At 35.4% G+C, this 24080-nt stretch overlaps 1 protein-coding gene across 9 annotated transcripts in view; it reads left to right on the plus strand.

Annotated features, from left to right (window-relative positions):
• VPS13B (vacuolar protein sorting 13 homolog B) overlaps nt 1–24080 on the plus strand; it is an 801572-nt gene that overhangs the window by 67591 nt on the left and 709901 nt on the right. For all 9 annotated transcript variants that reach the window (XR_002085466.2, XM_019468015.2, XM_019468016.2 and 6 more), the window contains 3 exons: nt 9956–10123; nt 14512–14693; nt 18799–18973. Coding sequence is in view for 8 of the 9 variants with exons in the window: in XM_019468015.2 (XP_019323560.2) it covers nt 9956–10123; nt 14512–14693; nt 18799–18973 (525 nt within the window). In the remaining variant the exon portion in view is untranslated. The remainder of the gene's footprint in view (nt 1–9955; nt 10124–14511; nt 14694–18798; nt 18974–24080) is intronic.

The following is a 24080-nucleotide window of genomic DNA, read 5'->3' on the forward strand; positions in this document are numbered from 1 at the left end:
CCCCTCATCAAGCCTCAGTTCTCAGTTTTTAAGAGTCTTTTATGTTTTGGCTCCCTCCTTCTCTAACCTTCCCCCCCCCCCCCCCCCCCATGGTCTTCTGTTAAGTTTCTCAGGATCCACATAGGAGTGAAACCATATGGTATCTGTCTTTCTCTGTATGACTTATTTCACTTAGCATAACACTCTCCAGTTCCATCCACGTTGCTACAAAAGGCCATATTTCATTCTTTCTCATTGCCATGTAGTATTCCATTGTGTATATAAACCATTTCTTTATCCATTCATCAGTTGATGGACATTTAGGCTCTTTCCGTAATTTGGCTATTGTTGAAAGTGCTGCTATAAACATTGAGGTACAAGTGCCCCTATGCATCAGCACTCCTGTATCCCTTGGGTAAATTCCTAGCAGTGCTACTGCTGGGTCATAGGGTAGGTCTATTTTTAATTTTTTGAGGCAACTCCACACTGTTTTCCAGAGTGGCTGCACCAGTTTGCATTCCCACCAACAGTGCAAGAGGGTTCCCGTTTCTCCACATCCTCTCCAGCATCTATAGTCTCCTGATTTGTTCATTTTAGCCACTCTGACTGGTGTGAGTTGGTATCTGAGTGTGGTTTTGATTTGTATTTCCCTGATGAGGAGCGACACTGAGCATCTTTTCATGTGCCTGTTGGCCATCTGGATGTCTTCTTTAGAGAAGTGTCTATTCATGTCTTCTGCCCATTTCTTCACTGGATTATTTATTTTCCGGGTGTGGAGTTGGGTGAGCTCTTTATAGATTTTGGATACTAGCCCTTTGTCTGATGTCATTTGCAAATATCTTTTCCCATTCCGTTGGTTGCCTTTTAGTTTTGTTGATTGTTTCCTTTGCAGTGCAGAAGCTTTTTATCTTCATGAGGTCCCAATAGTTCATTTTTGGTTTTAATTCCCTTGCCTTTGGAGATGTGTCGAGTAAGAAATTGCTGCGGCTGAGGTCAGAGAGGTTTTTTTCCTGCTTTCTCCTCTAGGGTTTTGATGGTTTCCTGTCTCACATTCAGGTCCTTTATCCATTTTGAGTTTAGTTTTGTGAATGGTGTAAGAAAGTGATCTAGTTTCATTCTTCTGCGTGTTGCTGTCCAGCTCTCCCAGCACCATTTGTTAAAGAGACTGTCTTTTTTTCCATTGGATATTCTTTCCTGCTTTGTCAAAGATCAGTTGGCCATAGTTTTGTGGGTCTAGTTCTGGGGTTTCTATTCTATTCCATTAGTTTATATGTCTTTGTGCCAATACCATGCTGTCTTGATGATTACAGCTTTGTAGTAGAGGCTAAAGTCTGGGATTGTGATGCTTCCTGCTTTGGTCGTCTTCTTCAAAATTACTTTTGCTATTCGGGGTCTTTTGTGGTTCCATACAAACTTTAGAATTGCTTGTTCTAGCTTCGAGAAGAATGCTGGTGCAATTTTGATTGGGATTGCATTGAATGTGTAGATAGCTTTGGGTAGTATTGACATTTTAATAATATTTATTCTTCCAATCCATGAGCATGGAATGTTTTTCCATTTCTTTATATCTTCTTCAATTTCCTTCATAAGCTTTCTAAAGTTTTCAGCATACAGATCTTTTACATCTTTGGTTAGGTTTATTCCTAGGTATTTTATGCTTCTTGGTGCAATTGTGAATGGGATCAGTTTCTTTATTTGTCTTTCTGTTGCCTCATTACTAGTGTATGAGAACACAACTGATTTCTGTACGTTGATTTTCTGTCCTGTGACTCTGCTGAATTCATGTATGAGTTCTAGCAGACTTGTGGTGGAGTCTATCGGATTTTCCATGTGTAATATCATGTCATCTGCAAAAAGTGAAAGCTTGACTTCATCTTTGCCAATTTGGATGCCTTTGATTTCCTTTTGTTGTCTGATTGCTGATGCTAGAACTTCCAACACTATGTTAAACAACAGCGGTGAGAGTGGACACCCCTGTCGTGTTCCTGATCTCGGGGAAAGCTCTCAGTTTTTCCCCATTGAGGATGATGTTAGCTGTGGGGTTTTCATGAATGGCTTTTATGATGTTTAAGTATGTTCCTTCTATCCCGACTTTGTTGAGGGTTTTTATTAAGAAAGGATGCTGAATTTTGTCAAATGTTTTTTCTGCATCGATTGACAGGATCCTATGGTTCTTATCTTTTCTTTTATTAACATGATGTATGACATTGATTTGCGAATGTTGAACCAGCCCTGCAGCCCAGGAATGAATCCCACTTGATCATGGTGAATAATTCTTTTCATATACTGTTGAAATCAGTATGCTAGTATCTTATTGAGAATTTTTGCATCTATATTCATCAGGGATATTGGGCTGTATTTCTCTTCTTTTGCTGGGTCTCTGGTTTAGGAATGAAAGTAATGCTGGCTTCATAGAATGAGTCTGGAAGTTTTCCTTCCCTTTCTATTTTTTGGAACAGCTTGAGAAGGATAGGTATTATTTCTGCTTTAAGTTTCTGGTAGAATTCCCCAAGGAAGCCATCTGGTCCTGGACTCTTATTTGTTGGGAGATTGTTGATAACTGATTCAATTTTTTTGCTAGTTATGGGTCTGTTCAAGTTTTCTATTTTTTCCTGTTTGAGTTTTGGATGCATGTGGGTATTTAGGAATTTGTCCATTTCTTCCAGGTTTTCCAGTTTGTTGGTGTGTAAGTTTTCATAGTATTCCCTGATAAGTTCTTGTATTTCTGAGGGATTGGTTGTAATAATTCCATTTTCATTCATGATTTTATCTATTTGGGTCCTCTCCCTTTTCTTCTTGAGAAGCCTGGCTAGAGGTTTATCAATTTTGTTCTTTTTTTTCAAAAAACCAACTCTTGGTTTCATTGATCTGCTCTACAGTTTTTTTAGATTGTATAATGTTTATTTCTGCTCCGATCTTTATTATTTCTCTTCTTCTGCTGGGTTTGGGGTGTCTTTGCTGCTCTGCTTCTATTTCCTTTAGGTGTGCTGTTAGATTTTGTATTTGGGATTTTTTCTTGTTTCTTGAGATAGGCCTGGATTGCAATGTATTTTCCTCTTAGGACTGCCTTCGTTGCATCCCAAAGTGTTTGGATTGTTGTATTTTCATTTTCGTTTGTTTGCATATATTTCTTACTTTCTTCTCTAATTGCCTGGTTGACCCATTCATTCTTTAATAGGGTGTTTTTTAATTTCCATGCTTTTGGAGGTTTTCCAGAGTTTTTCCTGTGGTTGATTTCAAGCTGCATAGCATTTTGGTCTGAAAGTGTGCATGGTATGATCTCAATTCTTGTATACTTATGAAGGGCTGTTTTGTGACCCAGTATGTGATCTATATTGGAGAATGTTCCATGTGCACTCGAGAAGAAAGTATATTCTGTTGCTTTGGGATGCAGAGTTCTTAATATATCTGCCAAGTCCATCTGATCCAATGTATCCTTCAGGGCCCTTGTTTCTTTATTGATCCTGTGTGTAGATGATCTATCCATTGCCATAAGTGGGGTATTAAAGTCCCCTGCGATTACCACATTCTTATCAATAAGGTTGCTTATGTTTGTGATTAATTGTTTTATATATTTGGGGGCTCCTGTATTCGGCACATAGACATTTATAATTGCTAGCTCTTCCTGATGGATAGACCCTGTAATTATTATATAATGCCCTTGTTCATCTCTTGTTACAGCCTTTAATTTAAAGTGTAGTTTGTCTGATATAAGTATGGCTACTCCAGCTTTCTTTTGACTTCCAGTAGCATGATAGATAGTTTTCCATCCCCTCACTTTGAATCTGAAGGTGTCCTCAGGTCTAAAATGAGTCTCTTGTAGACAGGAAATAGATGGGTCTTGTTTTTTTATCCATTCTGATACCCTGTGTCTTTTGGTTGGAGCATTTAGTCCATTGATGTTCAGCGTTATAGAAAGATACGGGTTTAGAGTCATTGTGATGTCTGTAGGTTTCATGCTTGTAGTGATGTCTCTGGTACCTTGTCTCACAGGATCCCCCTTAGAATCTCTTGTAGGGCTGATTTAGTGGTGATGAATTCCTTCAGTTTTTGTTTGTTTGGGAAGACCTTTATCTCTCCTTCTATTCTAAATGACAGACTTGCTGCATAAAGGATTCTCAGCTGCATATTTTTTCTGTTCATCACATTGAAGATTTCCTGCCATTCCTTTCTGGCCTGCCAAGTTTCAGAAGAGAGATTGGTCACAAGTCTTATAGGTCTCCCTTTATATGTTAGAGCATGTTTATCCCTAGCTGCTTTCAGAATTTTCTCTTTATCCTTATATTTTGCCAGTTTTACTATGATATGTCGTGCAGAAGATCGATTCAAGTTACATCTGAAGGGAGTTCTCTGTGCCTCTTGGATTTCAATGCCTTTTTCCTTCCCCAGATCCGGGAAGTTCTCAGCTATGATTTCTTCACGTACATATTCAGCACCTTTGCCTCTCTCTTCCTCCTCTGGAATCCCAATTATGCGTATGTTATTACGATTAATTGTGTCACTTAGTTCTCTAATTCTCCCCTCATAGTCCTGGATTTTTTAATCTCTCTTTTTCTCAGCTTCCTCTTTTTCCATAATTTTATCTTCTCACTCACCTTTTCTCTCCTCTGCCTCTTCAATCTGAGCTGTGGTCACATCCATTTTATTTTGCAGCTCATTTATGGCAGTTTTTAGCTCCTCCTGACTGTTTGTTAGTCCCTTGATCTCTGTAGTAATAGATTCTCTGCTGTCCTCTATACTTTTTTCAAGCCCAGCGATTAATTTTATGACTATTATTTTAAATTCATTTTCTGTTACATTGCTTAAATCGTTTTTGATCAGTTCGTTAGCTGTCGCTACTTCCTGGAGTTTCTTTTGGGGAGAATTCCTCCGTTTCGTCATTTTGGGTAGTCCCTGGGGTGGTGGGGAACTGCAGGGCTCTTCCCCTGTCCTGTCTGGAGTGACTTGAGTTGGTGGGCGGGGCCACGGTCAGACCTGATGTCTGCCCCCAGCCCACTGCCAGGGCCAGTCAGACTGGTGTGTACCTTACCTTCTCTCCCAGGCACAGGTCTCACTGTGGAGTGGTGTGGCCCCTGTCTGGGCTACTTGCATACTGCCAGGCTTGTGGTGCTGCTTCAATGGGATCTGGCGTATTAGCTGGGGTGGATTGGCAAGGTGCACAGGGGCAGGAGGGGCAGCCTCAGCTAGCTTTGCCTTCGGTGGTCCTCTTTGGGAGGGGCCCTGCTGCACCGGGAGGGAGGCCGACCTGTCGGAGGGATGGATCCGCAGAAGCACAGTGTTGGGTGTTTGCGCGGTGCAAGCAAGTTCCCTGTCGGGAACTGGTTCCCTTTGGGATTTTGGCTGGGGGATGGGCGAGGGAGATGGCGCTGGCGAGCGCCTTTGTTCCTTGCCAAGCTGAGCCGTGTCCTCTGGGGCTCAACAACTCTCCCTCCCTGTCCTCTAGCCCTCCCGCTCTTGGAGCAGAGCTGTTGACTTATAACATTCCAGATGTTAAGTTCCGCTGGCTGTCAGAACTCACTGTCCGGCCCCTCCGCTTTTGCAAGCCAGACTCAGGAGCTCTGCCTTGCCCGGCGGGCTGCCCCTCCACCGCCCCGGCTCCCTCCCGTCAGTCCGGGTAGTGCGTACTGCCTCTCCGCCCTTCCTACCCTCTTCTGGGGGCCTCTCGTCTATGCTTGGCTCCGGAGAGTCTGTTCTGCTAGTCTTCTGGTGGTTTTCTGGGTTATTTAGGCAGATGTGGGTGCAATCTATGTGGTCAGCAGGACGCGGTGAGCCCAGTGCCCTCCTCTGCTACCATCTTCCCCTTGAATTTCCTCCAGAACTTTCTATTTTTTAACATTTATTTATTTTTGACAGAGTCACAGCATCAGCAGGGGAGGGGCCTAGAGAGAGAGGGAGACACAGAATCAGAAGCAGGGTCCAGGATCCCGAGCTGTCAGCACAGAGCCCAATGCAGGGCTCGATCCCACACACTGTGAGATTGTGACTGAGCCGAAGTGAGTTGCTCAACTGACTGAGCCACCTAGGTGCCCCAGAACTTTCTAAATTTTTGCCTACTAATTAATTCCTTGGGAAAAATATTTGGCGAATTAAAATGTAAACTAACCCTATTTTGTTGTTATTTATTAAATGGGCAGTCCTTTTACTTCTCCAAATTTCTGACTGCATATCCCTTGAAAAATTCCTATATGAGCTCAGCTCATTGTATTAAATATTCTCCACCAGTATCCTGGCAAAGAATAATCGGTTTTAGGTTTAATGGTTAAATCTTGTTACACATCTTTTTCTTTTAAGAAAGAGCTTGTTTATGATGAATTTAAAGCTTTTTTCAGTTGTTGATTTCACAGATAAAAAATTATTGGCTAAATTGAATCTACTCAAAACAGGTTGCAGACTTTTAAAGATCCTTTAGAGCCTTTATTAGAATTTACCCTTATAGTCAGAATTGCGAAAATTGTTCTATTTTTGGGAGCATAGACTGTAAAACATAAAAATAACTGAAGAAATACTATTTTTAGAAGCATAAAACAGAGCTGCATTCTATTTTAACTTTAAGGTAGCTTTTGGATTAACAAGTGATTTCCTGCCTTACCTAACAGGAGGACTAGCATCCTCTTTTATGCCAACATAAATCACCGTAAAGGAGTTGCTTAGGAAGTAACTGAACTTGTTGGGCAATTACTGGGAGGCAGAGCAGTTAAAGTTAATCTTACCAAAGGGGGAAAAAAAAGGGATAATTTGAGAATCCAGCTGGATAATGGTAAATCATTTTATTTAAAGTTTGACTCATATGGTTATTTGAAGACTCTTTTCTGGCAGCCTTATCCTGCCTGGGAACCATGTTAAGGTTCTTTCATGGTAGAGCTGAATTTCTGGTCTCAGAATTTTCTAGGGCAAAGTTATGGCTGTGGTTATAATTTTGAAGTTTGAACATTTACGTAGATCTAGAGATACTTTTTGAGAACAGTTTGGTGTTACCAGTAGTCATTTGTTGTACAACCTTGAAGGATGGGTGGCTCTTGAATAGGAAAATAATACAAGTCAGTATCTACCTGTCAAAAATGGGAAGTACTGGGGTGCATAAATGGGGTAGTTGGTTGAACATCACGCTTGATTTTGGCTCAGGTCATGATCCCAGGATCATAGCCCCCCTCATCAGACTCCATGCTGAGTGTGGAGCCTGCTTAAGATTCTCTCTTTCCCCCTCTGCCTCTCTTGTGCTCTCTTTAAAATTAAAGAAAAAGTCAAGAATGTTAAAAAGAACTTTACCTGTACTAATTTGAACATAAGTTGCCTACATGATGCTTCACAACCCTCAAATTGTACACAAAAATGTTTTTAGGTATGGTAACCAAGTCATCAACCATGCAATTTCTGAGTTTCAGCAACTTGACTTTCCAGTGAAAACAGGATAGATTGTAGCTGTTGTCTTTGTAACCAACATTGTTACATGTCATGTAATTTAGTAGTATTAGATAGATAGATAGATAGATAAATAAATAAAATCTAGTCTTTGTTCTCTAGGATTTCATAGTTTAACAGAGAAAATAATTATATCTAATCATACACAAATGGCAGTAATAACTTAAGCCTAAGGAAAGTGGTAGAGATGGTCTTAATATTGTGTAGGTTTTGGAGGACATTGGAGAAGAGGATGTAGGGGAGAGGACATTTATACTGGGCCTATAATGAACAGGGAGAATGGACAAAGAATATTCTAAACCAGAGAAGAGCATGAGCGAAGTCAGTGAAAGTTCATAGTGTTTTATTTGGTCCTGTGGGCATAGATGTATGTGTCTGGAGGAATGGGATTTGTGGGTGGGAGAGAGTTGGATAATGGTAGGAATTTCTGGAAAGGTTGATTACTAACAGGGTGTTGTTTTAGAGGCATCCAGTATGACATCTGTAGGTTGTATTCCCAGAGTGACCTTACATTTTTAGATGCTTGTGGAAAAGACCTGGATTATTGTTACGTCATCTGAACAGATATACTCTGAGGGAGTTCCTAAATATTTAGTGATGAGAGCTAGTAGATCTGCTATTTGACACTCTTCTATAGCTCACTTAAAGCTAAGTTATATGTGGGATTAGGGAAATAGTGTATCATTTTTTCCATTAGTTACTGTTACTTTGGTATTATATTTTTAATAAGGAAACATAGTCTCTGGGAGTAGTTCTTTTTAGATATTTTATTGTTTATCTTTGGTGAATTGGCTTATCCATCTCAACATGTATGCTAGTTTTATAATGAGAAACTGAGGGAAGATGTTAAAAAATAGATGAAAATCTATCATTAGTATTCTGTCTGTTCAAATACATTTACAGTATTATGTTTCTATTCTCTTGCATTATCTATTTTCTCCAGTTCTATCCTTGAGAGTTTTTCTTTTGAAGGTAGTAAAAACTCCTGAACTCTTAAGAGGTTTTTATAAATTCCTTATTGATGACACGTTTTTCAGAAATAGGAAAACCAATATTAGTCATGTTCTTGACTTCTTAGAAACAGGATGTTCATTTTTATTTTTATTTTTAACATCTGTGTTGAGTAGTAATAGCATGCGGGAATATACATTACAAGATTGAAACTTTTGATATTTAAAATTTCTTTTAGAAGCTTAATTTGTTAAGCATTATTTTAGCATTTGCTCTTATAAAAATATTTATACCTTACAATTTATTGATACTGTGTATATTAATTTTGTAGCATATTGTCATATTGTAGCATATTGACACTCTAAAAGCTGCTAATAGTTTCCATTTATGAGGAAAACTTGATCTTAGTTGTTTTACATTTCTTTCCTATTTGTATCCTTTGGGAATGAATGAAGGAGTGGGTTTTTGCAAATATGTTATGGTTGAATAGATTTAAATAGGCTTTCTCTCAGCAGTTATTATAGATGTTAATAATATCAGCTGCTGACAGAAGTTGATTCTGTTTTGTCCAGTTAAGTTCTGAATACAAGCAGATAGTTCATGAAATAGCTGACATTTTAAGTAGCTTTTAAATAGGTTTTATAGTGGGAAATCAAGTGAAATCATTTCTTCCTGTGTTTTTAAAAATGCTGTTTATGTTTAGTTTTATTTATATTTTCAATTAAATTCCTCACTAATGGGTCTATATTCAAATTTATTGCGTGAGAAACTTACGAGATTATGGAGTATCCCACAGAAGCATGAAATTAAAAGTTTGGAGATTTTAGGCTGCTAGGGATAAAAAAGAATGTTCACTGGTTCTGTTTTGATTTTTTTTTTATTTGTTTCTCATTCTTATTTCCTTGTGTTCTCATTATGGTTTTCTCTATTCATTCCTTCAATACTTTTCTTTTTTCTTATTCACTGTGTTTTTTCACCTCTTTAAATTCTGTCTACATTTTCTTCCTCATTTATATTCTCTCCTTTCCACTAGTTCATTATTTTATATTAGTAAGTGGAAATACTTGAAGCCATTATGATGGTCATATTTCTCCTATCTTTCCTCCTGCCAGACTAACTTTTGAATATATTTATGGCTATTAGAAGTAGGAAGAAAAGATGGCAGCTGGCTCAAAAACAGTCTTAAAGAAGCAATTCTTCTTCAATACATTGAATAATCAGCATGTAGTAATTTTTTTCAGTTGGGAAAATGTTTTTAAATAGGCAGAAGCCAGACAAACTACTGAATATAGGATTATCACTGAATGGGATATAGTATTATGTTATTAAAAAGGTGTAGTCTCTGTGATTTCTCTTAGTATATGAACACTTCATCGTATAGAACTTCTTGGTAATGTTTTTTTGGTGGTGGATCTGCTACATAATAGCTGTGTCAGTTGTGCAAGCCTGTCTACCTATCTGACTGACTGTTTGTTTCCTCTTTGTGTAATATGCCGAATGATATCCACCTATCATATACATTAGTAAGTTCAGTAACATTTTTAGAATAATTATTTATTGATAGACTTATGGCTAATTGAATCCTTTTTTTTTTCCTATTTTGTAGGTTATGTGCAGAGTCTGATTAGACGAGTTGTAAATAATGTAAATATTGTTATAAATAATCTCATACTAAAATATGTTGAAGATGATATTGTTCTTTCAGTCAATATCACTTCTGCAGAATGCTATACAGTAGGTGAATTATGGGATCGTGCATTCATGGATATTTCTGGTGAGTAAATACTAAAAAGAGTTTAGATTTTTCCATTATTGAAATAGTTGTTTTGGTTTCTAAACCAGTTTTGGGCCAACTGGCTCTTTGATAAATCTAATGAGAGCTTTTTGCCTTCAGCCTAGAAAATGAACATATAAAAAATAATTTAGCATACAATTACAGGAGGTTAATAGACCCTCAGATTAACAAATCCGGAACTCAATTTTTAATATTTTTAAGTTTTACTCTTTCTTACTGCATGCATATTTCAAGTGTATTATATTTTACAATGCTATGGGTTGTAATAATAAAAACAGTTAATATTTTTAATGGATTTGAAGGAGGAAAAGGAACACTTTGATTTTGCATTGCTTGGTAATGGCAAAACTATATATCTGACTGATACATGTTTTAGGTTCGTATATTCCAGAGCATATTTGGGACTTATGGATCATCTTAGTTTTGTCAGAAGAAATAGTAATAAATCCTAATATTTGTTGATACATGTTCTGATAGGGTAAGAAGTATACATTTTTTTTTTGAAAAGGTAGTGAGGAGAGTATTGTGAGCACCTTTTATCTATGACTTGCCAGGGTATGTATTTGGTAACAGTGCTGGCACTGAAGTTAGACTACATGGGTTTGGATCCTGGCTGTCCTACTTAGTAGAGATCTATGACCTTGGGTGAGTTACTTTACCATTTCTTAGTTTCCCCTTTTGTAAAATGGGGGTAACTAAGAGCTTGCTTAGAGTTACTGTATTAAATACATTAGAGCACTGAAAGCACCTGTATGCGTATCTTGTACATAGTGCTGAGAAAATGAGCTGTTAGTATTTACATTTATCTTCTCAAATTCTCACTCTGTAACATGATATCCTTATTCCTTTGCTTATATATTCACTTACTCATCTTAAGTCCTACTGTAAGGAAAGCAAAATGAAATTTTGGTCTCAAGGTTACTTAACTTGCTTAGTTTAGGCATACAACTAGGAACCAGCAGAATTGGATATAGTCTCATGTTTGTGTGTTCTCCAAGCTTCAGTCTTGACTTTTTTTTTTTTTTTTTTTTTTTTCCTATGTAGGCTCCACACTCAATGTGGGGCTCGATCTTAAGACCCTCAGATTAAGAGCTGTATGCTCTATCGACTGAGCCAGCTAGGTGCCCCTCGATCTTTACATTTGAAAATGAAGAATAATGTTGTGAGGCATAAATCAGTGTATATGCAAAGTCCCAAGCACTGTTTCTGAGACATTGTTAATGCCTCCCTCTCATCTTCTGTTGAAAAAATATTCCATACAAAGGCCACAAGGAAAAAACTATGGAAAATAGAAAACAAGCAGAAGTGGATAAAGCAGGATTGATTGAATGTGTTGACATTTTATGGGTAGAAATTTCACCTATAGTTTTAATATACAAGTAATGCCAATATTACTTTGGGAAATAACAGTGATTTATAGAGAGTCTTGGATTGGAAGTTAGGGCATCTTCATTTGAATCTTCGTTCAGCCACTAACTTTGTGTATAACCTTGGGTGAATCATTTGTAAAATGAATTATTACTACCAACGTGATGATTTAAGAAAATCAAGTATCCTACCACCTGAAAGTTCATGATGATGGTGGTGATAAAAACAGCAAAAATAGTGTCTTTCACTTAGTGAGTGCTTATTAACTGCTGGGCCTGGTGCTATGCTTTTTACATTATCTTGTTTTAACCCTTTAACCCTCTGAGATATGTACTATTATTTCCCCTTTTATTAATTTTTAATGCAACAGTTGATATTTACAAAGGGATTTAGGTAACATATTTGTTATAAACATTATAATGAGCAACTACCTCTGAATATTTAGAACATTTACAGTAGTTTACTCCCACCAATCTATTTTTCTCTATCCCATCCCCTTCCTTCCTCCTAGAGTTAACTGCTATATTAAATTTTATCATTTAATTGCTTACGAAGACTTGTGCTATAAAAAGGAATGAAGTACTGGTGTATGGTACTACATGGATGAACCTTGAAAATGTTCTAAGTGAAAGAAGTAGACAGAAGGTGGATATTGTATGATTCCACTTATATGAACTGCACAGAATAGGCAATTCTGTGTAGACAGAAAGTAGTTTAGTGACTGCTTCAGGATTGGGGAGTGGGAGGTCAAGGAGGGGTTTGGAGGAATTATAGCTCTAGGGTACAGAATTCCTTTTCTGACATGAAAAAGTTTTAAAAGTGATTGTGGTGATGGATTTGTAATATTGTCAATGTACTAAAGGCTACTTTGTTGTCACTGGAAATCGTTAATTTTGTGTTGTGTGAATTTTACCTCAATAAAAAAGTATCAGATGTGGATGTATACATAAATAATACATTACATGTATTTTTGAACTATGTAAAAACAGTGTGCTCTGTGTTGGGAGTTTGAGGTTTGAATAAAACCTCAAAGACTTCCTGTTTTCAGTGTTACGCTTTGCATATTTTTCCATATTGTTGCATGTAATTACAGAGCACTTATTTTTACTCGTGAATAATCTTCTACTTAGTCATGCCAAAGTTTAATTGTCTGTTCTCCTGATGATGGGTATTTGGGATATTTCCAGATTTTTACTGTTGCAAACAGTCCTGTTAGCAATCTTTGTACATACCTTTTCATGCACATGTATAAGCATTTCTTAAGGACATACACCGATGAGTGGGTTTGTTAGATGGAAGGATTGCGAATTTCACATTTTCAAAATATTGCCAAATCATTTTCTAGAGTGCTCCAGAGTTACACAGACATAATTATTATGCCCATTTTACAGATTAAATTGCAGCACATTATCTAAAGTACCAGAACTAGAATTCATTTTGTAAAGTTTAAAAAAGGTAGTTGCTGTTAGTGTTTAAGAAAAATATTGATTTCAAACTTAATAATATCCTTTGTCAGTGAATAATAATTTTCTAGAATACCCTTGAAATACGACCACTTTGTGTTCTTTTAGCGTAATAGATAAACACGTGCACTCTTAAGGTTGCCAGAGTTTGAATGACAGCTCTGTTCTTTATAAACTAACATTAGACTGTTTCCCCTTACTGTGCCTCAGTTTTCACATCTTTTAAACAGAGGCATATAAGTATTAAAAGGTAGCAGATGTAAAAGACTTAGTGTATTATCTAATAGCAAATACTCCATAAATCATTATCATGAAGAGAGGGAAGGAAATATCTAGCGGGTTTCTTTCATTTCTAGTTCTGTCAAAATTTCTTTAATTTGTGTACATGGATGTAATATCAGCAACTAAATCATTTATTTATATTCCATGTAAATTGAAATAATATGTAAGGTTTGGGTATTTTTTCAACTAACATTTAAAATTCATTTGCTGATAAAACTTGACTATTTCCACACATGTGCGTATTCTTTAGTTTTTACTTCTTAAAAACTTAAATCCAAAAAAAATTTAAAAGGTGAATTAGAGGTCACCACTAGAATATACTCAGAAGTAGTTTTATTAAAGAATGGACTCAAGCATATTTTACTGTTTTTGAAGATTCCCATGACCATAGCATGTGCACAGCTGCTAGCTTAAAATCACTGACCAAATAGATTTGGGCCTAACATTTACCGAGGCATTGCTTATTAGGAATAAACCTACTCATTTGCTAAAGGTTTCATTTTCTAGCTTGATACTTTATCAGCAGTTGTTTCATTTTTATTCTCTTGAAAACAAACTGTATACTGTTTGTAATTTGGTAATTTCTTCATGAGTTATTTAGAGCAGTGGTGTCCACTAGAATTTTCTGTGATGTTGGAAATGTTTTATATTTTTACAGTCTAGTATTGTAGTTACTAGCCACATGTGACTATTGAGCACTTAAAATGTGGCTAGTGTAACTGAGGACCTGAAATGTTAATTTTAGATAATTTTAATATATATATAAATTTAAATCACATATCACTGGTGGCTACCATACCTGAGGGTGCAGGTTTAGAGAAGCTGTTAAGTTTTTTTGGTGTGAGATAGTAAACGAAATACAATTGCTCAGAATGTTTTTTTAAATTTGGTTTCTCAAGAATTTTATCTAAGTTATTTGGTATCTCATTGCAGATAGTGAAATGTAGCAAAATTTTTCATAAATTTTCTCTTAAACTTACAGTTAGACACCAAGCAAAATGGGGACAAGCTACTTCATTTCTTTGTATTTTATTTGATTCTTCATACTTAGAATGGGTACTGTTGTGCCTATTTCATAAGGTTGTTGGAGGATTTAAATAATAAACGAGAAATTCTTTGCATAGGTTCTGGCATTATGTATTAAATGCTGTGTTAATCTTATTTCTGCTATTATTTTTATTACCATTTGTACCAATAAATAGTTGCCTTTTTTCCCCTTTCCTTTTTAATTAAAATGTTTTCCTTTTCTTTTAGCAACTGATCTGGTGCTGAGAAAGGTTATCAATTTTTCTGACTGTACGGTTTGTCTGGATAAACGAAATGCTAGTGGTAAAATTGAATTTTACCAGGATCCTTTATTGTACAAATGTTCCTTCAGAACTCGTCTGCATTTCACATATGATAACCTAAATTCCAAGATGCCATCTGTTATTAAAGTAGGTGTTTCTTTTTCTAGTAGTTGAATTGCATGTCTTCCTTTTGGTTCTTGGTGTGCTAATTCATTGGTTCCTGTGTGTGCTAATTATTAATCTCAAAGGTATATACCAGTTTTTGTGAGAGTTTTATTTCTATTTATAGTTTTTATGTTATATTGTTTATTATACATTATAACTTTCTGCATTATGTGTTCTAGTAGAGGGATTTGGGTTACTTTCCCCCCCTCTGTGACTATAGTTTCCTTTGTAGTTTGTCCAACTGTTTATTAGTGTTTTTCTCTTTTAAGTAGATAGAGGGGATCCTATGAAAAGTGTAATTTTAGTGGATGAATATCATTGTATTTTTCAATACTTATAATTTAATTAACGTTATCTCATAACTGTAGTTGTTACCCATCTTTCCTAGATAACTTTAAAAGGCTTAATGCTAACTTAATATCTTAGCTTATTGATTCAGGGAATTTTAGCTTTTCATGTATGGTTTCAAATGTTATTAAAATCTTACCATATAGGAATTTTTCAGGTTATGTCTTTTGATAAATGTGAAAATTTGTTCTCTAAGATATCAGAATATATTTTCAATGTGTATAGTTAAGTCTCTAAGTGTAAATCTTGTGTTCTTTAATTATATAACAGTTTTCTAAGTCTCTGTATATCAGTTTTTGAAAAAGAATTCCATTTGTGATCTCGTTAGTAACTGCTACTGTTGAATGAATTTTCATTGTTGAGTTACATGCCTTTGAATACTAAAGTGCTGTAATGGAAAAGCTGGCCCTGAGTCTGAACACAGGTATTGACTACTGTTCCTGGTTGTGTATGACTGTAGAAATTATTGTTTTATATTTTTAAAAACATATAACTTTCTATTTTATGTAAATTTACTATATTTATTCACAAAATCCACCTGTTTTTCTTTGGTAGTGTTTTAGTGATCAGTGTTTTACTTTTTTCCCCATTATATAGAGTGCACATTAATTTATTGAAATTCTGTTACTTTTTCTTTCTAGTTTTGAATTAGCATTTTGCCAACGATAAGCATAGAAGAGTATTGATTTAATGATATTGATGCCTGTGTCTCAGGTTAATGGGCTTACTTTCCTTCTTTTGTCTTGAATCTGTTAGTAATGTTGGGGAATGTTACGGGTAAATTCAAGGTTTGAAAGCAAGTGATGGATACATGGATGCCTTACTGTTTAAAATAAATTTATTGATAATAGTACAAATGTAATTATTCATTCTAGAATGTGGCTAAATTAGAGGAAAGTAAAAATAAGTTAACTTGGGGAAAACTTGGTGTTGGCATATAAAGTTTATGTTCTCAAAATTGACTAGCCATGACATGTCATTGTAAAAAGCACCTTAATATAAATAAGTTTATTGACATGTGGTTTTTGACTCTGGAAATCACCAAATATGAGATACCATTATGCTCAACTGAAATAAGATTGAATTTTTTATGAATACCATTGTGATGTAAGAATTTGTCATTTTGAGTTAGACCTATCATTCTTGGAATTCCTTTTCCTAGGACGTATGTACTAAATGCACATGGTTAACCTCATTGATCATCTCAAAGAGCAAGTATTTCCCAGAATATTCCAGATACCCTAATTATTCATTTCAGGCTCTCATGTATGTTTAAGTGGTTTTGAATTTATTTATATTTTGGGTAGGCCTTTTATAATTTTTGTTGTGACAAATATGTCCTAGAGTTTGTGTCATATGAGATATGGATTATATAGGTATGTAATTTATTTAACATTTCCCGTTTTTGAAAATTTGCTTTTGAAAAAAATTTTTTAGAACAATGAAAGCCTGATGTAAATCTTTGACACATTTCTGATTAATTCTTTAGGAAATATTTTGGTTAGTTGCAAATATCTTCTTAATGAGCTTAAAAATTTTTTTAAGTTTATTGTGAGAGAGAAGGAGCACAAGTGGGAGAGGGGTAGATAGAGGGAGACAGAATCGCTAGCAGGCTCCATGCTGTCAGCACAGAACCCAATGCTGGGCTTGAATGCAGGAAACTGAGCTCATGACCTGACCTGAAACCAAGAGTCGGTCTCTTAACTGACTGAGCCACCCCAGCGCTCCTAGCTTAAATTTTTTTTAAGACCTGTGTTCTGTATTACAAAACTATTTGCAGATAAATTTAACTAGTGTATATGTTCGTGAACATTAAGGAGGGTGCCTGTCCTTAAATATGATCATGTTAAAAACAGGACAACTTGTTAAACAAAATAAAATTTTTAAAAAAAATATTTTTTAACGTTTATTCACTTTTTGAGAGACAGAGACAGAGTGTCAGCAGGGCAGGAGCAGAGAGAGAGGGAGACACAGAATCTGAAGCAGGCTCCAGGCTCTGAGCTGTCAGCACAGAGCCCAATGTGGGGCTTGAACTCACGAACCAGGAGATCACGACCTGAGCCGAAGTTGGCCGCTTAACTGACTGAGCCACCTAGGTGCCCGAAGAAAATAGATTTTAATTAACGTTTGTCACTGGAGTTAGATTTTTAAAAATCTGTCCACTGGCCATTTGTTCTTTGAAAAATCCATTCAGGTGCTCTGGCCATTTTTCTTTCCTTTTTTTTTTTTTTTAGACGTTTGTTTATTTTTGAGACAGAGAGAGACAGAGCATGAACAGGGGAGGGTCAGAGAGAGAGGAAGACACAGAATCTGAAGCAGGCTCCAGGCTCGGAGCTGTCAGCACAGAGCCTGACGCGGGGCTCGAACTCAAGGACTGCGAGATCATGACCTGAGCCGAAGTTGGCCGCTTGACTGCCTGAGCCAACCAGGCACCCCTGGCCATTTTTCTATTAGTGATTAGTCTTACTGATTTAAAAGATATTTAGATCTATTGTATATAAAATATATAAAATACTGTATATATAAAACATTCACTAAAGCATATGCAACATCTTATATATTTTAAAGGTATATTAGGTCTGTGTAATTTCATATATATATTATATATAAATATGAATATAAAGGATTCTTTGTTACTGATTCTGCTAAGATGGCTTATCTCTGGTGCTATTGGTGCCATACAATAGTTTAGAAGGATGTGTTAGAGAAATTTCAAGCTTGGCAGGCCTGCAGTGCATACTCTACCCTCCTGCTCCTAAGCCTTTTCTTACCTCTTCTTGGTCTGTTTGGTGTATGATTTTTAAGTCCATTTTAAGAAACCTGTACTCATATTTAAAAATAGTATTTTACAACTTTCTTCCTTTTCAAATACAATTTTTTGTGCCTTTAACCCCCAAAATATGATTACTAATACTTTTTCATGTTTTATAGACCCTCAAATATCAGTTAGTCAAAATTAACCTTCCAACAGACTTTATGGCTTAATTGGTTTTATTCCATGTTTATAAAACAGGGAACCATTACACCGAGGCTATGTTTATATTCCATTAATGTCTTTCTATAAGAATAACTTTGATTGCTCTATATTCTATTTGTTAGTAATTAATCTTGTCTATTTCTTATAATTCATGTTATACATTTTATGTCCTATTTAAATCTCTTAAAATTTGTCTGGAAAAACTCTTCTGAGCATGTATGACACTTAGTTTTCCATTGGCAAAATTTTATTATGTTGATACTTCCATACTGTAATGTTAGTAATATTCCCCCTTAACAGAAGTTTTTAGGATGTGTATGTATTCTTTTGGTTAATAGAACTGGAAAGGGTGATTAAGGTTTTACTAAAGTGACATCACGAAACTTTTCCTGTTGATGTGACAGAAATCTCTGTGATTTTGTATTCTTCATATTGTAGAGTTGATATTTTGGTTCCTTAACTTTATTTCTGGAAAAATTATTTGAAAGTCTAGAGTGACCACATCTTTTCATTACCATTTCTATTTGTATTTATATAGTTTGGCTTAATACAGTTTCTACCTAAATTTTAGTGGTCATTACAGCAAAATTTGTTTTAATTTCTAAGATTTTAGAGTCAACTGTTTTAGCTTACATGTTGGAAATGTTTGGGACATTACTTTTTTCTTATGGTATTCTATTTTAGAACTTTTAACATTTATGTGTATTAATTACTTCCTTTGAACATGCTTTTTTGTTGATGTGTTTGTTTTTTCAAATATAGATTCATACTTTAGTAGAGAGTTTGAAACTTTCCATCACAGATCAACAACTGCCTATGTTTATCCGTATAATGCAACTTGGGATTGCTCTTTACTACGGGGAAATAGGCAATTTTAAAGATGGAGAAACAGAAGATCCTACCTGTCACAGTAAAGATATGTTAGGAAACATTACAGGTAAATCTAACAAGCTTTTTTTTGAACTATCGTTCGCATAGTGTTTTCACCATTATGAAACTTAAAAAAATAAAACATACTGAGTTGTGCAGTGTTCTAACATGATGGAATGATTTTATTTTGGTTGTTTGACACTACTTTGATTTTTTTTTTTTTTTTTTTTTACATACTGCATATTACTGTGATTTTCTTTTTTAAATGCTAACAAGTAAGTTTAATATTTCTAATAGGTATAAATGTTCAGAATGTATGTTATACAAAAAGTTAAGGGAGCGCAATGCGTTGATATTTTCTAGTAAATTAGGGTATTGGTAATTTTTTGCAAAGGCTTACCAAGAGTTATAACAGAATTAGATATACTTAATTATAATATGTAATTCTGTTTAACAACTACAGTTATACTTAATTGATTCATTGGAAGGTTCCTAGCTAATTAATTGGAACCTTATTAATGGAGTATATATTTCATTGAAGGATACTAGTGGGTTAACTTCAGTTATTTAGTTCATTGTACTTTTACTGAAGCCTACTGAGTGTACTGAATATTGGTCATCTGGGAAAACACAGATAAAAAGTGCGTTCTCTTCCCTTAAAATCTTAAGGTACAGTGGAGCAGACAGACATACGAATAGTTAGTTTAGTATGGTGTGGGAGAATGATAGGATGTTTAATTCAATAGAAGTATGAATGATCTGAAGAAAACAGATGTTGAAAAGAATGATTGACTTGGCATTGGGCTTGAGGCTCAGGAAAGATTTGGAGAATATGATTAATTGCCATAGTTTGGGCCTTTAGAAAAAGATAATCGAAAACTTAGGAACAGGTAACCCAATTAAAAAGTGAGGAAAATACCTGAATAAACATTTATGCACAAAAGGTTTGCAAATGGCCAACAGGCACGTGCAAAGATGCTCACCCTCATTAGTCATGATGGGGAATGCAAGTCAAAATCACAGTGAGATAACACTTCAAGGTCAATAACATGACGTTAATCAAAAGACAATAATAATAACCAGTGTTGGCAAGATTGTAGGGAAGTTTTATGTTGATTATGGGAATGTAAAATGGAATAGCTGCTTTGGAAAACAATCTAGTTCCTTAAAAACTTGAACATAGAGTTGCCACATGATCCATTGATGCCACTCGTAGGTTTTGTTTATATGCAAAAGAATTGATAACAAATTTCCACATAAAAACTCATATGTGAATTTTAATGGCAGCATTATTCATGATAACCAGAAAGTGAAACATCCTTCATGTCCATCAGCTGATGAATGGATAAACGATTGTGATATATCCATACACTAGACTATTACTCAGTTATACAAAAGAATGAAAAACTGATACATGCTGCAACATGATGAATTTTGAAAATACAAGTGAAAGCAACCAGTCAGAAAGGAACACATTGTATGATTCTATTTATATGAAACATCCATAATAGCCAAATCTGTAAAAGCAGAAAGTAGATTAGTAATCAGGGTTTGGAGGAGGAGGGAATGGGGAGTGACTGCTAATGGGTAGAGGTATTCTTTTTGGAGTGATGAAAATGTTCTAAAATTAGATCGTGATGATGGTTGCCCAACTTTGTGATTTTACTAAAAAACCACTGAATTGTACATTTCTAAAGGCCAAATTTCATAGTATTTAAATTATAACTTATTAAAAATATCTGCTTAAAAGCTTAGGGAATAACTTAAAAGCTTAGGGAATAACATGAGTATATGTAGGTATAAATTATACGTTTATTTTACACTGGAGAGTGAATTCCTGTTAGACAATGAACTCCTGAAACAGGAACAGCATCTTATATCTAGAACAAAACCTAGCATCTAGAGGGTCCTCAGTTTTTTTCCAACATGCTATTATGACAAATTTCGAATATATAGAAAAGTTGAAAGAGGATTATACAGTGGACACCCATATATATACTCATTCTTGAGATTCTACACTTAATAGTTTGCTAAATTTGCTTTATCACATAGCTGTTCATCTAACCTTTCTCTTCATCAGTTCAACCAGTGTTTTTGATGCCTTTCAAAGTAACTTAGACATCAGTATACTTCACCCCTAGACTTCAGCATTGTATTGTTAACTAGCATTTATATTTCTTAATGGTTCTTTTAATTTTTTTGAAGGTGTAATTTGCAAAGTGAAATGCATAAATCTTTATTTTTAATGCTTGTTTTGGGGGAGAGAGAGAGAGAGAGCGCGAGCACATGTGAGTGGGGGTGGGGTGTGATGGGAGGGGGACAGAGAATCTGAAGCTGGCTCTGTGCTTGAACTCACTAACTCTGTGATCATGACCTGAGCTGAAGTTGGACACTTAACCAACTGAGCCACCCAGGCATGCAAAATGTATAAATCTTAAGTATATTATTCAAGTTTTGTGAAATGTGTACACCTGTGTGATATATAATATCATTAAGGTAAAGATTATCAATATCTCTAAAAAGTTTTCTTTTGCTCCTTTATAATCATTTGCACACCCCCCCACTTCCACTCAGGCAAACACTGTTCTGAATTTAAAAAAATTTTTTTGCTAATTCTAGAATTTCATATAAATCAAATACAGTATAAACTCTTGTGAAAGGATTTCTTTCATTAAGCATAATATCCTTTTTTACTTTTTATTTATTTATTTTTTTACTTAAGACTTTATTTTTTTGAGAAGTTTTAGGTTCACAGCAAAATCGAAGGGTAGGTAGAGATTTCCCATATACTCTCTGCACTCTAACATGCATAGCCTCCCGCATTATCAACATCCCCTCCAGGGTGACACATGGTTCACTCTTTGTATTTTACATTCTATGGATTTTTGCAAATGTGTAATGGCATGTGTCCATCATTATGGTTTCATATATTTTTCACTGTCTTGAAGGTAGAATATTTTGGGGATTCATCTATGTTGTTGCATATATCAGTAGTTCTTTCCTTTTTATTGCTATATACATTCTATGGATATACCATAGTGTATTTTAGCCATTTTCCTGTTGATGGATATTTGGGCTATTTCCAGTTTTGGTTATTATAAGTAAAGCTGTCCTGGACATTCTTCTACAAGTTTCTTGTAGACATGTGCTATTCTTTGTTTTGTGTAGATATCTAACAGTGGAAGTATATGTTTAGGTTTGTTTCTTTCTTTCTTTCTTTTTTTTTTTTTTTTTTTTAAGAAAGTAATCAGGTTTTTTTTTTTTTTTTCTGAAATGTGTGCCATTTTGCATTCCCATCAGCATTGTATAAGATTTCCAATTGTTCCATATCTTTACCAGCATTTGGTGTTACCAGTCATTTTTTACTTGTTGCCAATGTGATGGATGTGGTTGTGATATCTCAATGTGGTTTTAATTTGCATTTCATTGATGAGCAATTATTTTGAAGTTTTTCAAGTAGTTATTGACTATTAATATATTTACCTTTTTGAAGAGTATGTTAGATATTGGCTTATTGTTAACTCTTGTTTGGGTTTTGTTACTGATTTGTGATTTATTTTATATATTCTGAATTCAAATCCTTTGTCACATACATATTTTGGGAATATTTTTTGCCAGCCTGTGACTTGGCTAATTAATTTTTAATAGGTGTCTCTTGGGGCACCTGGGTGGCTCAGTCGGTTGAGCTTCTGACTTTGGCTCAGGTCATGATCTCATGGTCTGTGACTTGAGCCCCACCTTGGAGCCTGTTGGGCTCTGTGCTGACAGCTCAGAGCCTGGAGCCTGCTTCCGATTCTGTGTCTCCCTCTCTTTCTGACCCTCCCCCGTTCATGCTCTGTCTCTCTCTGTCTCAAAAATAAACATTAAAACAAAATTTTAAATAGGTGTCTCTTGAGCAGAGTATTTTTTCGTTTTAAGAATTTTTTTTTGATGATAATTTATTTTTGACAGAGCAAGAGTGGAGGAGGGGCTGGGGGGGGGGTCACAGAGAATCCGAAGCAGGTTTTTTCACTGTCAACCCAGAGCCCGATGCAGGTCTTGAAACTCAGATCATAACCTGAGCCAAAGGCAACTGAGCCACCAGGTGTGCCTTGAACAGAGAGTTTTAAATTTTGATTAAATGTAAATTTCATATTTTCCTTTTTTAACTGTTCTGTCATCAAGAGGTGACTAGATTTTTCTTCTGTGTTAATAAAGGGAGAAAGCAACTTTAGTATTTGCTTGCAGAGTAGTAGAAATTAGTTTTCTCTTCTGTGTAAAGCAGGGATTATTTTATTGTGGGTGCTGTGGATTCCTCTGATACTCTGGTAAGCCTATGAACCTCTTCTCAGAAGGTTTTAAGCATCTTGATTTCGATATGCCATGGTATCCTTTCTACATGTTACATTATGGTTTTTAGGTCTGTGGGTTTATAGTTTTCATATATACTTAGAAAAATTGTGGGCATTATTTCTTAAAAAATTTTTTTTTTTTTAATGTTTATTTATTTTTGAGAGAAAGGGAGAGAGTGCAAGAAGGGGAGGGGCAGAGAGGGAGACACAGAATCCGAAGCAGGCTCCAGGCTCTCGGCTGTCAGTGTAGAGCCCGATGTGGAGCTCAAACTCACGAACCGTGAGATCATGACCTGAGCTGAAGTCTGACGCTTAACTGACTGAGCCACCCAGGTGCCCCCATTATTTCTTGAAATATGTTTTTCAGTTCTCCTCTTTCCTTTGGAGACAGTAATTACACGTCTATTAGGCTGCCTGAAGTTCAGCAGAGCTCTCTGATGGTCTGTTCATTTTTGTTCATTTACCTTTTATTTTGATTCATTATTGAGAGTTTCTATTTCTGTTCTAGTTCACTAATCTTGTGTATCTAATCTGCTATTAATCACACCTAACTTATATTTTATCTCAGATACTGCATTTTTCATCTCTGGATTGTTAAAACCTTTCATATTTCTCCTTGTTTACACTTTCTTAAATGTCTTTTTATTTATATAGCCATTTTAATGTCCGTGTTTACTAATGCTATGAACTGTATCATACCTAGGTCTTTTTCTAATGACTGACCTTTCCCCCCTCATCTGTGTTGTATTTTCTTACATCTTTGCATGCCTGTTAATTTTTAAATTAAAAACTTAAAAAAAATTTTTACTTATTTAATTTGAGAGAGAGAGAGAGCACGTGCGC

Source organism: Panthera pardus, unplaced genomic scaffold (genome assembly GCF_024362965.1).
Source record: "Panthera pardus isolate Hobbes unplaced genomic scaffold, ASM2436296v1 HiC_scaffold_7, whole genome shotgun sequence".
NCBI classification, from domain to species: domain Eukaryota; kingdom Metazoa; phylum Chordata; class Mammalia; order Carnivora; family Felidae; genus Panthera; species Panthera pardus.